General features: G+C 38.3%; 1 protein-coding gene across 2 annotated transcripts in view; it reads right to left on the reverse strand.

Annotated features, from left to right (window-relative positions):
- tnmd (tenomodulin) overlaps nt 1-11,689 on the reverse strand; it is a 65,820-nt gene extending 54,131 nt beyond the window's left edge. For both annotated transcript variants that reach the window (XM_039620235.1, XM_031736416.2), the window contains exons 1-2: nt 11,562-11,689; nt 3,693-3,827 (exon numbers count right to left, since the gene is read on the reverse strand). In XM_039620235.1, the coding sequence (XP_039476169.1) occupies nt 3,693-3,827; nt 11,562-11,609 (183 nt within the window). In that variant the 5' untranslated portion in view covers nt 11,610-11,689. The remainder of the gene's footprint in view (nt 1-3,692; nt 3,828-11,561) is intronic.
- Nucleotides 11,690-14,889: the final 3,200 nt, after the last annotated feature.

Genomic DNA, 14,889 nt, shown 5'->3' on the forward strand with positions numbered 1-14,889 from the left:
AGGCAGAGAAAATGATAGCAGGGTATCTTCCCCAGGCCTCTGTAATAACATATGTTTGCAGGTAATTAAAAGAAGCTCTCTAGTGGTTATCATGTCATACTGAAAAACAATGCACACAGCAAATTACCTTTATGCGGTTATTTATACCACATAAAGGTCACAATCCTTTGGTGAACTGTGAAAACACAAGCGTTCATGGCTCAAGTTGTGCTGTGGTTTTGACTTCTAATTGCGATGCTAAGGTCAGCGATCTATGTAATACGCGTTGAGTAATAAGTATGCGTGTTTTAGTAGCTTTTTGGATTTGTTTTTTAATAAAAGTACATAGTTTGCACTACCGACTGAGCACATACAGTGAGGGAGTTACATTTCTAAAATACTGGGTAATGAGGGAGTTACGTTACCCAGTATTATAGCAATAAGATCCATTCAGCTTCCTTTGGTGGTTAAATGCAAAGCTGTTGCTGTGTCCAACAAAGAGTGGCGTATTCACTGTAGGTTATTAAAAAGTAAAAACATGTCTTAAACATGTGCCTCCGCCGTAGTTTTTATTTGAGTATAATTTTAGCTGTCGACATTCGAGCATCTACTTTGCACCTCTCGTATTCAGGATCTGTTAAAACAGCTGGAGGAAACAGTAAGAACAGGTTTCAAACTGTGAAGAGACCACATCAGGAATTTTCTCAACCAACTCGTTTTCTGCTTGTGAATCTTTTGCTTTACACTTTTAAAGTGTTATCTTTTTTTAATGAGTTCCTCATAAATGTGTTTTGTACTCACTTTAAAACGGAGTAGTTATTAGACTTCTGTTTTCTGGTGACACTGTCCAATCAGACTTTTTATTTAATTTTTTTCCCCCCATACCGGGTAATTACATTAATTGAATATTTGACACAACAGCTGATGATAACTTAACACAGTGTGAAGCTATTAGGACAAATTTGTGGTCAAACAGTTACATATGCTTGTCTTTTTGTTGACGTGTAAGTCGTTTACTCTCGCTGTTTTGCACCTGAAATACATATCTGGCTCTAGTTTCCTAAAAAATAATTTAATTTGGCTTTATTTATCTTTTGATATTTGGCTCATAGTGAAAAATAAGACGTGTCACTTACTAATATTTACTGAAAGAAATTATCTGATATTTCATATATTGGTATCTTTTTTGGCAGATAAAGAACTCGGATTGGAACCTTTGCCAACACATTTTAAGACATTCCTAATTAGTGGAAAATGAGCCTGTAAGAAGGAATCTTATATCTCTGTGGAGGATTTTGGGATTGAATTCACCTACTATTGACAGTTGAGGTCGCCAAATCAAATACAGATGTTTTTGCTATGCTCTGTAGCGTTATTTATTCATACTATTCAAATAGTTTTGGTATGTGTTGTCAAAGTTTGGTGTTATGAGCTGCTGTCTCCAGCAGACATCCCGATAGCCCATAGCAGTTGTGAGCAGTTGCGAACCAGAACGAATCAAAAGAAGGAAGCAGGTAGCTTACATTACAGCACAGCTGAGAGGGACACCATCACTGTTTACAACCTGTCTTCCTGTCTTGAATGTCAGCCTCTTATTGTGGGTAGATGCATTCTTCTGCCTAGTGCAGGTGCAGTACAGACGATACAGAAGTAAATAGACCCTACATGATAATGCTCACCTCAATGTTGAGTTTAAACAAGATTCAAATGCATGTTCTAGTTACTTGAGCACTAAAAGGCAAGTGCCATTCAGCATTCCATTATACTCAAGAGGAGTGTGATATCACTGCATTTAATATCTACAAAAATGTTTAACTCACAACAAAACAATCAAGGTGTATAAAAACAAAATTGGACCCGAGGTAAAACACGAATATTTGATATGAGGTGAATTTTGTGCATGTGCAGACTCTGTAGCCAATGTTGATTTGAACTCATTTGCATGCAGCGGGGGAACCAGAGTTACATGTACAAGCATGTGCCGCATTTGTCTATATCAAAACCTATGTATTTCAAATGGGCACTCTCATAGAAACCTTATGCTTAAGCTGAATTTGAGCTATCCCCAGAATGCTGATCTTATTGTGCCCCATATAAAACAACCTCCCCACCCTCCCACACACAACTATTTCCTAAAATAGATTAGGATCCCTCCCCTCGGCTTCTAATGCTGTGCTCTGCTGCCCAGGGTCTATACACATAGCTGCCAGACGCTGCTCAGGATTAGCTAGTGAGTCAAAAAGCATCCTGCTGCATATGATCTCACACCCTTTCACGAAGCGAGGCATTGGCTGCTACGAGGATGCAGGAGAATTAATCAATCCATCCACCAATCCACTGTTTCAATCAATTTCTTTATTTCCAGTGCAATGTTTGTAGTTTTGTTTTTATGAACACATAACTGAGTTGCACTGCGACTGAGGGAGCTTCCTTCCTATCTGACAGACAGGTGACTCTCTTTTGAAGTAACTCTGTCTCACTCCCTGATGTGGAGGCCAGACAATGAGCCTCCCCCCAGACCCTATTAAAGCAAAACCCAGGGTCCGCAGGTTTGATATTCATCGCCTGGGCAACCTCTACCATCAACACATTTTGTGCCACGTGAGAATGATCACAGCTTATTAAAGTGGAAATAATGACTGCTCTACCTCCGGCATGAAATATTTAACAAGGACAAAGGAGATGGCTCAAAGGTGATTCATATCTATGTTGAAAGGAGAGAATGTGGACAACACCGTCTTTACAGGAAGTGTAGCTGAACCTTGCTTAACCTGAGCTTAGAAGGGACTGTCTGCAATTGAAATTTGTACCTCAATGGAAGCAGACATAGAAGAACAGTGGCAGAGGATGTTGTGAATTAATGTTTATTAGCTATCAACGAAGATGTTGGTATAACAGCAGCAGACTATACATCCCTCTCTTCATTTCATGGCATTTAGAGTTCACACAAAGCAGCCTTATGATTTCAGGTTTGAAATATGTACTAATTTTTAACCATCATTTCATTTAAATCATTCTCTCTCGTTACCAGCTGAGCTCAGAATGTATAGAGCATCCAATTTCTAGATGTGAAATTATTGATGTACTGTACTTTTCCTTCTAGCCCGTGTAAATTAGCTTTTTTGGCCCCTTGGGAAAATCAGGGGAAAAGAGGAGAGTAAAAATATTCTCCATCAAGTGTGATTGAATTGGATTTTACAAGATGAATTGCCAGGACAAGAGTTTATCCCAATTACATTGCCAAGAGGCTTCAGTCCTGCTGCAGCCACTCTGGTCAACAGCAATTAGGGTCAGCTTTGAGTTATCACCGTTTGTCATTGTGAGACCATATTTACAGTGTGAGCAGAAAGCAGATAAATGCAACAGGGCAACATTTACAATAGTAAAAAGTGGTTTGTGGTTTGGGCCAAGAATTCATAAAATTACAGATCTGACAGCCAAAACACGAGCAGAGCAAAACACAGCTGTCTTTTCCATAGCCCACACATCTTTTAATCTACTGGAATACAATACAGACTGCAGAGACTGCCTCGAGCTCTTTTGTGTGGCCATCCATTTTCCTTTCTCACATAGTTTTTTTTTTTCTTTGATGTAACCTGATGTGGAAACTCAGGGTGGCTTTCATCTGTCTCTCATGAAGAATCCACTTACCACAGATGGTGGCAATAAGGCTAATGACTGGCATATATCACGGAGATGATATTTAGTCTTACCTTCCCCAGGCTGGGGCCCCACAGATATCTCAGGCTGAAAACACAGAGAGCCAAAACCAGGAAGACCAGAGCGAGAATCAGAGCAATTCGCTGGTAGGTTTGGTACTTCGCCTTCTTCACTTTTCCAGCCTCAACCTGCAAAAGACCAACTTAAAATTATTAATGTGGTGCATTTATAAATGCCCCAAATATTAGCAATATTAGTCACCTGCTGATGGTAACTGAACAATAACAAATCAATTTGTCATTTTGGTATAAAAACAAAGGCCTAGGTAAGTAAATTGCATGGCGCACACAGACCTGTCTGCAAACACACACCACCATTCCTCAGCAAAATGTAGTGAAACTGTGGGTGGGCCTTCAGCCTAAAAGTTGTGTCTACTGAAACATGTTGGCTGCAGCAGTGAAGCCCATCATCTTGGTTGAAGACAAGCATTCTCCACTTCTGGTTTGAGTCACACGTTTTCAAGTTTCACTACAGACTTGAGAGTAAATGGTGAGTGTTTGCAGACATTTCAGTGTCTTCCATGCAAACCTGTTTGAGTTCACAGGGTGACAGCTAGCAACCTTGAGCAACACATATTTTCCCCTAGCAACCAGAGGTTGCCAGGGGTTTTGACCAGTCTCTTTGCCTGTGTAACTGAGGCTGCAAAGGTGCTGGTATGACACAGGAAAGTTTCCACTTTTCAGTAGATGCTAAGCTAAAGCTGTGATCTAACTGTGCAGTTGTTTGTTCCTGTTCCTATTTCCAAATGTTAACAATTTTATTATTTTGTCTTGGCTCAAAAAACCAGAACAGAGAATGGGATTGTGAGGTAGGTATGGTGAGATTCTAGGGCACAAAAACTATGGTAAAAATTGAGCAGTATGAGTATATATATATTGCATATTTTTGTATTGCCTGTATTATGCAACTTAAACCAAATGAATGTGAATGTTGAATACTTATTTTGTTATCAAATGCCATAAATGCTCTTGCAAACAACATGGAGAAAGTTTTGCAAGTAAGAGAGTAACATGGAGGTTTTACATAACGTGGGCAGCAGCTGTAATAAGATCAAACATCAACTTCAGGAACATTTCCTGACAGATTGTTTTTTCCGGGTCTTTGTTTAGCTACATAAATACTTTTTTTTTTTAAAGCAAACCAGCCGATGAAATGCACCTTGGCGTAACAGAAATCAAAGCGACACAGACTGAGCGGTTTAACTGGAGGACAAATACATAGCAAGCTCTCCCAGGGAATAACACTGCACCCGCTATGCCACCAGACATCGCTGGCCAGAGATCAAAGATGGATGAAGCCATGCCACCCGATGTAGCTGCACAGAGGTCACAGGCAGATGAATCTTTGCAGAAGTCACAGTTGGGTGTTATACCAAAGGGCAACACCAGTGAACAGCAGGAATACAGTTTATGTAGCCACAGGTGGGCTGAAATTAATCACTTGTTAGTGAGAAGGATACTGAAGGAAAAGTTCAACCAGAAGTAGATGAAGAGTATTTCTTGACAGTTGACATGATCAAGTTTCCACTTCTCTGCCTACCACAGATGGACCAAAAAAAAAAAAATCAGAATCAGAATACTTTATTAATCCCTAGGGAAACTATGTAGGTTACCTCTATAGATGCTCCTCTGTACACCTTATGCTGGATTATGCTTCAAACAAAGAGTGTGTCCAACGCTTTCAGAGATGCTACAGCTGTGAAACTCTGGTGCACTTGCTACACAGACATTACTTTTGACAATCATGCTTTTGACAATCATGTAGCAGTTATTGTGGACTGTCTTGAAATTTACATTTAGAAAGCACCAGATCTGAAAGCTAGAGCAGAGATTTTTTCCACTACAAGCACACATACATTCTAATGTTTCTTATTGGCATTACACTACAGGGAGACATCACATCGTAACGCTGTGGAAATCATATCACTGGCAAACATGTGACTAAGAACAGTGGCCTTCTTCATAACATATTACATGGAGATTTTGTTGGCAGATTATGGATTTGACATGAAGGACTGCATAGGAATAGTGCGTGCAGAAGTAACAAAAGAGCGTGATTCGGTGCATATGCAGGAAACACAAGTGTGGCCATACAAGTCAGAATGGCATTCTTTGATTTTCCCTGAAGGGATTATATTTGTGCTGAGCAACAGCTAATATATATTCCAGTGTTGTTATGAAACCAAAAACCATAACATAAAATATGAATGACTGTGACCTGCATATGCTGCATTAACAGCATTATGCAACATATGTGTTTCTATATTAAAGGATGGGGAAAATATATTCATGGAGCTATTATTGTCTTATGAAATATAGAAAATGCAAATATGTGACTGGTTTATGGCAACAATGTAGTACAAGTTTGGGATCCCATCAGCAGGTTTGCTGACTTACTTCACTGAGAGCAAAGACAAATTTTTCAGCGCTGTCATGGCCAAGTTTTGTGTTTCTGTCTGCCAATCATTTGTATGAAAAAAAGGTAATAAATGGTTACATCATCATTAAATGATACCTGGCTGTTATTTGACAAATTCTGAGAAATTTTATCCTTTAGAAACTGTCAGACACATTATTACAATTTTCCATGATGAAGAAAAAGACAACAGGCGGTCCAGTTTGGGGCAACCCATTTTTCTCCTCAAGAGTTTTAAGGGAAGTGTGGTGATTTTTCAGCTGAGAGGAGTTTGTTGGTGAGTTTTGCTTTACTTAAAAGAATGAAGATATTGTTAAAAAAAGTTCCTCTACGTATGGACATGAATCCAACCAAAAGCTGTAAAAGCATCACTCATTTGAAGAACTGAGGCTACATATAGTACCTTCATATAAAGAATCTTTTTATAGTTGTTGATATAGTACATATACAACACGTTTAAATAAAGTTGCAAAGCACCCTTCAACTTCTGACTGTTGAGATGTCTGAGACATGTAAACGAGTAATGTAACAAAAGAAAAACATTAAAAAATTAATACATCTTCTATGCAGTATGTAAAAATAAAAACCTAACTGAAAACATATTACATGGAAAGGTTAATAATGCCACTTCAATTCAAATAAAGGAAGAGGCAAATAATTTAAAAAAGGTAAAAAGAAGTATAAAAGACACAAACTATACAAAAAGTTCATCAGTCTGAATGTGGCTTGGAACCATTTGTTCAGGAGGCATAAATGGGTCCTGTGAACAGGTGATGGAACCTCTCAATTGCACACGTTTTGGTGTCACAAGTAGAACATTTCCTACTGCAGTTTGTTCATATTCTGTGTTTATTGGTCACTTTGCAAGGCAGTTGTAACTTGGTTAAAGGCTTAGACTGTGGTGTTGTGGAGACTGTAGAAAAACCTTGGTGAAAAATGCTTTTCCTTCTGACAGAGCTGCTGTCCAAAAGTCCACATCTGGTAAGACACGAACCACAGCACATTCAGTCGGCATCCAAACTACAAAGTTGCAACACTTTGACTAAGTTTGTGTTTGGGCACAGCTGTAGTACTTCTGCATCCAGTTAAAGTCGCTGTTATCTGAATGGGCCTGCAGAATGGAGTTGTTACTGTACTAAATAAAACAGACAGCCTTTCTCAAACAATGCCTGAAATACCATGAATTTCTTTGAATGAAGCTTTTAGTCTAACATGGGTCTGTTTTTCTATGTAATGGTAATCTGATGGCAATTGCTGTTTTAATAGTGGCCCACACCCTCCTCACAGTTAACAATAGCTGTTCTGGAAACAGTGGTGGACAAATGTCATGGGTATTTGAAGATGCTATTATTCCAGCTCTTGATTTCCACCAAACAGGGGATGAATACCTATCTCTGAGCTTTCACCACACCTGCCTCTGTCTCTGTTACTGTGTAAGAGGCTCTCACAGTCACAAAGGTGCAGTAGGGACACTGGCAATACACACGGCTTAAATGAAAAACAGCCCGGTTGTGAGTGAGCAAAATCTGAAGTACGGTGACAGGTCAGAAAGTGTGGGCTTGTGCCCACACGGACTTGTGCGGCCAGCACATATCCCTGACATTCAGTTCTCTACACTGATGCACTTACCATGTGCCTTTTTTTTTTTTTTAGCTGTACCTGAGGATGAGTCTGTCTTGTAGTCCACCTCAGTGTAGACCTTGTCCACATCAGTGGGCATCATCCAGTAGGCTGGAAGGTCAGTGACTGTTTTGGTCTCCTGGATCCAGCTTTTAAACAAAAGAGCCCCGACATGTGGCCGGCCAAGCATGTACAGCACTACACTTGGCCACTCAAACCGGTTTGAGCAGAGGTTCACTGAAGCATTGATAATACAAAACATAAGCCACAAATAATATAAATAATACAAAAAAAGAATAATGATGAAAAAGGCTGAAAATAACCTCCTATTTTACTTGATATTAATACAGACACTAGTCAAAAACAGTATTAAAAAACAATAACATGTCTTTGCAGGAGAACACACCGACTGAAACAACCAAAATGTGCCCTAGCTGAAAGACAGTCTCTAATGATCGGGGGTTAAAAAGGGAATGCCGTTCCTGCACCTTCAGTTAATCCATAATTGAATCTGACAGACAGATTGTATACATAGTACAGCTGAGTAAGTTAATGTTTTGTCTGCTGCTCAGCTACTAACCTATGACTTGCTCATTAATAAACTAATGCCATTCAATGGTGACTCGTCTACTTTCAGGAAATCCTTTTTTCTTCTTATCCCTGCCATGCTTCATGGTGCAGATGTCAATAAAGTTGTGGTTACTGTGCTTCAGCATTGAACTAGATGCTAAATCTCAAACAGTTGAAGTAATATCAGCTTGTGAGAAAAAAAGTTAATATGTAATAACTTCACTCTCAGAGGCAGGGAAAATGCAAGAAAGAGATGACAGGAGAGCAAGATGAGTGTTTTTTTTTAACGATTAGCTGGTTTATTTCATGAACTGGACATTTACATTTTGCATAATTTTCTAGCTCATGCTAGATTTGTTTAATTAGTTAATAACAATTCATGTACCACCTTATTATTCAACTTATTGCTTGCTGAATTAATTTGCCTAAATCCAGAAAGAGCAGGAAACCTCAGAGCAGCAGTACAGGTCAGCCTGTCTGTACAGAACACAAATCTACTGGAGCTCACAGCACAAATTACAATGTGAATGATTTCTAAGTGATTCTTTCTCCCATGCTGCACCACTACACACAATCTTAGTGTTTCCCCCCCGCCTCCCAAATCCCACTTTAACCCCTTCTAATGACTAAATGCGATAGAGTGTTTGCTTTAGTGTACAGATCAAAGAGATGTCTATGTGGTGGTGTGGATTACCTACTATGCTTTTTTAGTCACTGACTGAAAATCTGCAGCTACTTATCCCAACAGTTAGTAAATTGAAGGTGGGCCTCGAGAGATTTGTAATTTATGCAGTGCTCAGGAAATAAGCACAGGTGGAAAACACATCTGAAAATTGTAGTTGCAGCAGCTTGTTGAGATCACCAGATCACTCTTTGTATTTTGTAAAGGTTGGCCTTGCTCATTTTCAGTTAGCTTTAACCTGCTATTATAGGTGTACATAACATAAGCTGAAGCTCTGTAATTGGATATTTCTTGCAAAAGGCCGTTTGGGACTCGAGTTGATTTCTCCTTCTAATATTTTTATGTACACGGCTTGCACATTGAACTTTTTTTTTGTCAAAGAACTAGCTATTTTCTGAAGCAGTTTGTCTGCTATAATGCCTGAAATTGCTACTTGCACTATCATTTCATTGTCTCAGTTTCCTATTTATCAGTACAGCATTTAACCCAAACAGCTGCCATTTCATCTGGCTACTCCGAAAAATGTATCCACCACTCAGGATCCTGATGACAAAAAAATATAGCCATCCCTGTGCCAGGTGCAGAGAAGAACAGATTGCTACACATGTCACAGAAAGGTTACAATTATTAAACTTTTCTTCAAATTAAAACTCTGCCTGCAGTAGTCAATTCCCCAAGCTTAAGGCCACAAATTAATAAAGACAGGCTTTTGTTCCACCAGAGCTCAGGCAGGGAGAAAATGAAAGCTACTCATTCACACTGGAGCCCTTTTGAAGGTCTCAGAGGACAACAGAAAAGCAGATATGTCCAAAAAAAAAAAGAGGAAAAAAAAGAAAGAACCAACTTCAGTTAGCAAAATTAATCCTGCTTATCTTGTCTTTTAAATGATGATAAAGCAGCTTTCTTTTTCTATTGTGGCTGTGGTTGTTATAGCATTTAACCCTGGCAGATTAGGTAGCATTTTAACATACAGGGGTTGTGTGTAATATGCAGGAATTATTTAAAAATAACAGTGGTATGGCTTTTTTTAAACCTTTGACTGGTATGCTGATAAAAGATTAGCCACAATTCTTCCAAATAATGCATTTGTACTGGACTTATTTCCTTATTTTAAATTGCAGGATATATGTGGCATGACTAACAGGAAGACGAATTGAATTTCTGGTAGCTAAATGCATTAGCAGCTTAACTTTAGGAAAGACACAGAAATCATTATTCAAGATAACTCCTTATAAACCTGAATTATACTTTTGCTATTATTGAATAGCCACTGTTCATTTGACATATTAGGAACAGTAGCCACAAAAATGTGAGGTGCAAGTGTTGTACATTCCTAGGGCATGATGAAAAACAGAGGGCTACTATCAGGGAGCCAGAAATTCCTTGCACTATAAATTTCTCAGGAAGAAAAAAAAAAAACAACCGGTGGCTGAAATCGTCTGCTCTCCTGTGGCAGGTTGCATAAGCAGTGGAAACTTAACAAGAGGACAAACCTCTCTCTGCCTGTGCTTTGAATATCGAATACTCAGAGGAAGAATGTAGGATTGAAAGACAGACAGACAGACAGAAATAAAGGCACGGATGGAGACAGAGTAAGCAGTCTGAGTGCACAGCACCCGCCAACTAGTGTTTAAAGGTTTAGGAGTTCAGAATCAGCCAGGCAATTCCTCTTGAGCTTTGTGAGGAAGAGTGCCTGGAGCCCCCTGCTGTTATCATGCAAAGAGTGAGCACTTTCATGCGAAAAACCCCCACAACAACAACAAAAAAGGTAGCCCACGTAAGCAACAAGCAGAGGCAGGGGTTTATCACACTGGGCCACACTCATATGAGCATTTTAATTCCTGCTAAAGCAATTCTGTAATACAAGTCAGACGCCACAGGTGAGTTTTTTTTAATCATAACTATTCACTTACCGTGTATTCATCATGAATATCTGCAGAACAAAATGTCATCATTTCTTTGATGCATGGTAAAAGAGTTCACTTTTGTCATACATACAGAAAAAAATATAATATTACTCCTCTATGAATGTATTTACCCCTGTGCTCATTTTTTTGTTGCAAGTTCTCTCCAACAAATTAAGTGTGTGAGAAAAAAAGTAGCAGAAGAAAGATCTCAGAGCTGAAAATCCTGCCTGTCTTGGTCCTTTATAATAAAGTCTGAAATAAAGACATTTCTTGGTGTATATTTGTATGCTCCTTTCATTTGAGGCAAGGATATTATAGATATAAAGCAAATAAAATGGTCCAGATGAGACTACATATGAGAGTGGAAATAAAAGAAGAAAGCCAAGGTGAAAAGCCAATCCAAAAAGATTTAGATGAAAAATTTAATATTCAGGGCAAAACTCTCATCACTCAGCAAGAGATCAAGCCACACTTCTTGAATAAAAAAAGGAAAAGAAAAAAGGAAACTTAAATCTGAATGGTTATATTTCTTTTTTAAAGTCACTAATAAAACTTTTCTTTGGACTTTAGAGAGCTTAAATTCTACATGGGTTAAAAAAAACTCAATAATTGATTAAATGTAATCAATTAATTGCTATAAATCAATAACAGGAAGAAATCTGACTCACATCTTTCCACAGAAGTTGTTGACTGCTGGATTGACTGCTACCCTCCATGATGCAAAGCCACAGGATGAATCTTTCCGATCCTCTTAGCTGGGGAAAACACTAAGGCTCTGTAAGGCAAAGAGTCTCAGCTTCATTCCATTGCTATAATTTGGGAGGGTGCTGAAGGGGAGGGAAGTTTCAGATGGAGTGGAATTACTGAAACATTTGTGATACCCATTAAAAGCAAGGCAGATGTCTCTCCTCCCTGCCTTTTTCCATTTCAAAGGTGAAGAACCACAAAAGATTTCAAGCTGAAACACAAACCCTCTGTTAAATAAATTACATACTACACTGGGATGAAAAATACTGTGATGTTTCACTCAAATCATTCCTAGTTGGAGGACATAGAGTTGGTAGGCGATAAATGTATGTGTGTAGGTACACCATGTTGGTACAATTTGTATTTTTTTCTGTATTATTGTCTGAAGGATCAAACAGAGTTCAAGTACCTTCTCTCTGCTTTTTTCCCGTCATGGGTCTGAAACAAAAAACAGGTTTAGCAAACAAGAGCTGAGCTGACTGAATAGCAGCATAACAAAAGAATCAGCCCTATAAAATGAAAATAATTTGCACTTGTGCACATACAGAAAGAAAGTGGGAATGAAGCAAAGGCATAGGTCGGTTCGAGGCATGTTTTAAGACATACTGCATTGCATTACTTCTGTTCCTCCATCCGAGAAATCGTCACAGTCTATAAAAATGCAAATATTGCTCATTTCAAAATCTCTTACTTCACTGAAAACTTTGCTCATAAATAATTTTTTACAAACTTTCACTCTAGTGACATAACAAACTAAGCACCTTTAAAAATGCCACATTATGAATTCAAGTTGATTATTACAACACAAAACACTCAAACATGCCTTTCTATGTATACATTTTGTGTCAGGCAAGGCAAGATTTTATTGTGGAAAGTCTGTCTGTTGTTGCTGATGATTTTTGCATGCATTAAATAAAACAGTAACTGAAGCTACTCAAATATGGACAACCTAGAACTTTATACAGCTCTTGGCGTGCTTAATAATCGTGTATGTACCCATTTATTTCTCTCAGCCGTCTGGCTCACCATAGCATTTGTTTTTGAAAGTGTCACCGCGACTGTGTGCGATTGCTCCTGCAGGTTCTTTGGCTTTCTGGTTAGTGCTGTGGTGGAAAAGTTCACAATACTTAATTTGAGTCAATAGTCCACATTGGTTTTTAGTTCCTGTCTGTAATTCATGGTTTGTTTCGAGCTTAAGTGCATGTACAATACCCACCTTTTATCTTTAAAATTACCATTAGTGGTGTTCGAACTTAAAATAAACACAAAGAAAGAACTAAAACACCATGACAACCAGTCTATTCTGCAAACTCATTCACTGGCAGTTTGGAATTTGTCATTACAAAACTGTACGGAAAAGACTCTGGTTAATAACATTAATAAAAATAGTTAATTTCAGGTCTATGAGAGGACAGAAATAACCTTAAGTTGTGCAACATCACATTCAGTTCTGTTTCTACAGAACTCAAACATGCAATTTTAGGTGTCTTAGGTGTAAGCACCATTATTTGATGACACTGAAAGTCTGTTGGAAACAAAACAGTTTCAACTCCTAAATAAACATAGAGAAGCATTACAGGAATGTGTGTTTATTAATGTCTTACAGTAAATACTGAGTAGTGACACTGTTCTATCAGGAATTGCCCAAGATTTTATTAGTGACACCTATTCAATTGCTCCTTTTGGAAATATCATAACCAGCTGGTCTCATGGTGGTAATTCAATGCATTTAGGCCTGTAGATGGTTGAATTTAAGAGTTACCTAAGCTCTTAATGCACATTGGTTTTGAATATTTGATTAAATTGACCTAATGATACTGCAAGAGGATAATAATGGTTTGATTTTTTTCTGTAATTGCAGCATTGCTGTAGACCTTAGAGATGAACCACAAATGGTGTGAAAAAAATGCTCCAGAGTTGTGGCTGCAAAAAAACAAACCAACTCAAATAAACAACAACAACAACAACAAACCCACATGGAAAGCTGTGAACACATAGAATAATTTCCTGCGTGCCTTCTGTTACACAGCAAACATAATTTGTATCATTTTATTACATTTGTAACATCTAATGACTCATTTCCCATTTGGAAACACTAACTTTAGACTCTTCTTCCTAGTCCTCCCGTAGGCCCCTGGATACTGTGATTATGTTTGATTTGTTTGCATACACAGACACAAACTGTCCTTTTTCTTTCTGTGACAGGCAGGATAACTTTAAAAAGGATTTAATTCAAGTGGCAGTACACATTTGATGACAGGACAACATATTCTTTCAAAACCCCACTGATGGGACTCATCACTGAGGATGCTAGAAAAAGAAGCTCTGAAACAAGTTATATTTGAACCCAAATCAAATCTGTTTTGTATAAATGTAGCCAGCCTAACAAGGTGCCTAAACCTCCTTGGTGAAGAGCAAATAAATAACCAGCAAATGAAAAAGCAGGTGTTAAAAGAGTACCAAAAAAAGTGAATAAAGTTGTGGGATTCTGATTATAGTCTGTGAAAGACAAAGATGACTGCTACCTTCCTGCTATATATGCTATACATACATGGACATGAAAAGTGTCTTGTATACTGCCACTTTGTTAGGTACAACCGTTCAACTGCTTCTGTTTAATCAGTTGTTCACATTGTGATTGATTGCACTGAGATGCTAAAATACCAAGTATGCAGAAGAGCATCTCTGAATGCGCATCACGTTGAACCCTGAAGCTGATTGGCTACAGCAGCAGATGACCGGACTCGTCTAAGAACAGAAAAATGAAGACTACAATTTGCACAGGCCCACCAAATCTGGACAACAATGAATGATGATGGTTGTGGGCTGGTAGTGGTGGTGTAATGGCGTGGACTCTTTGCAGTATTTCTTCTTTGCATTTTCAAAGAAATTTCTTTTATCTACTTGAATGTAATTTATTATGGTGTAGGACTGCCATCGGTGCAGTGCATCTATATTGTAGTTAATGATACATCGACAGTATAGTTCGCATTTTAGCATCCTATCAGTAATCAATCAGTTGAGATTTCTCACTTATTTCTTAGCAACTATTCAGCAGGTTGTGATATTTAAAGTAAAATTTTAGCAAATTTCTCAGCTTTATTATCATTTTGCTGCCATTATGAAGTGATGTTTTCTTTGCAGCTTGCTGTTGTTTCCCAGTTTTATGCCAGGAAGTGTAAAATAAGCAACTAATTTTATATGAACTCATCCTGGAGGACTGAAGGATCAAAGCACACCCATGATTTG

Source organism: Oreochromis aureus, linkage group 2 (genome assembly GCF_013358895.1).
Source record: "Oreochromis aureus strain Israel breed Guangdong linkage group 2, ZZ_aureus, whole genome shotgun sequence".
Classification (NCBI taxonomy): Eukaryota; Metazoa; Chordata; class Actinopteri; order Cichliformes; family Cichlidae; genus Oreochromis; species Oreochromis aureus.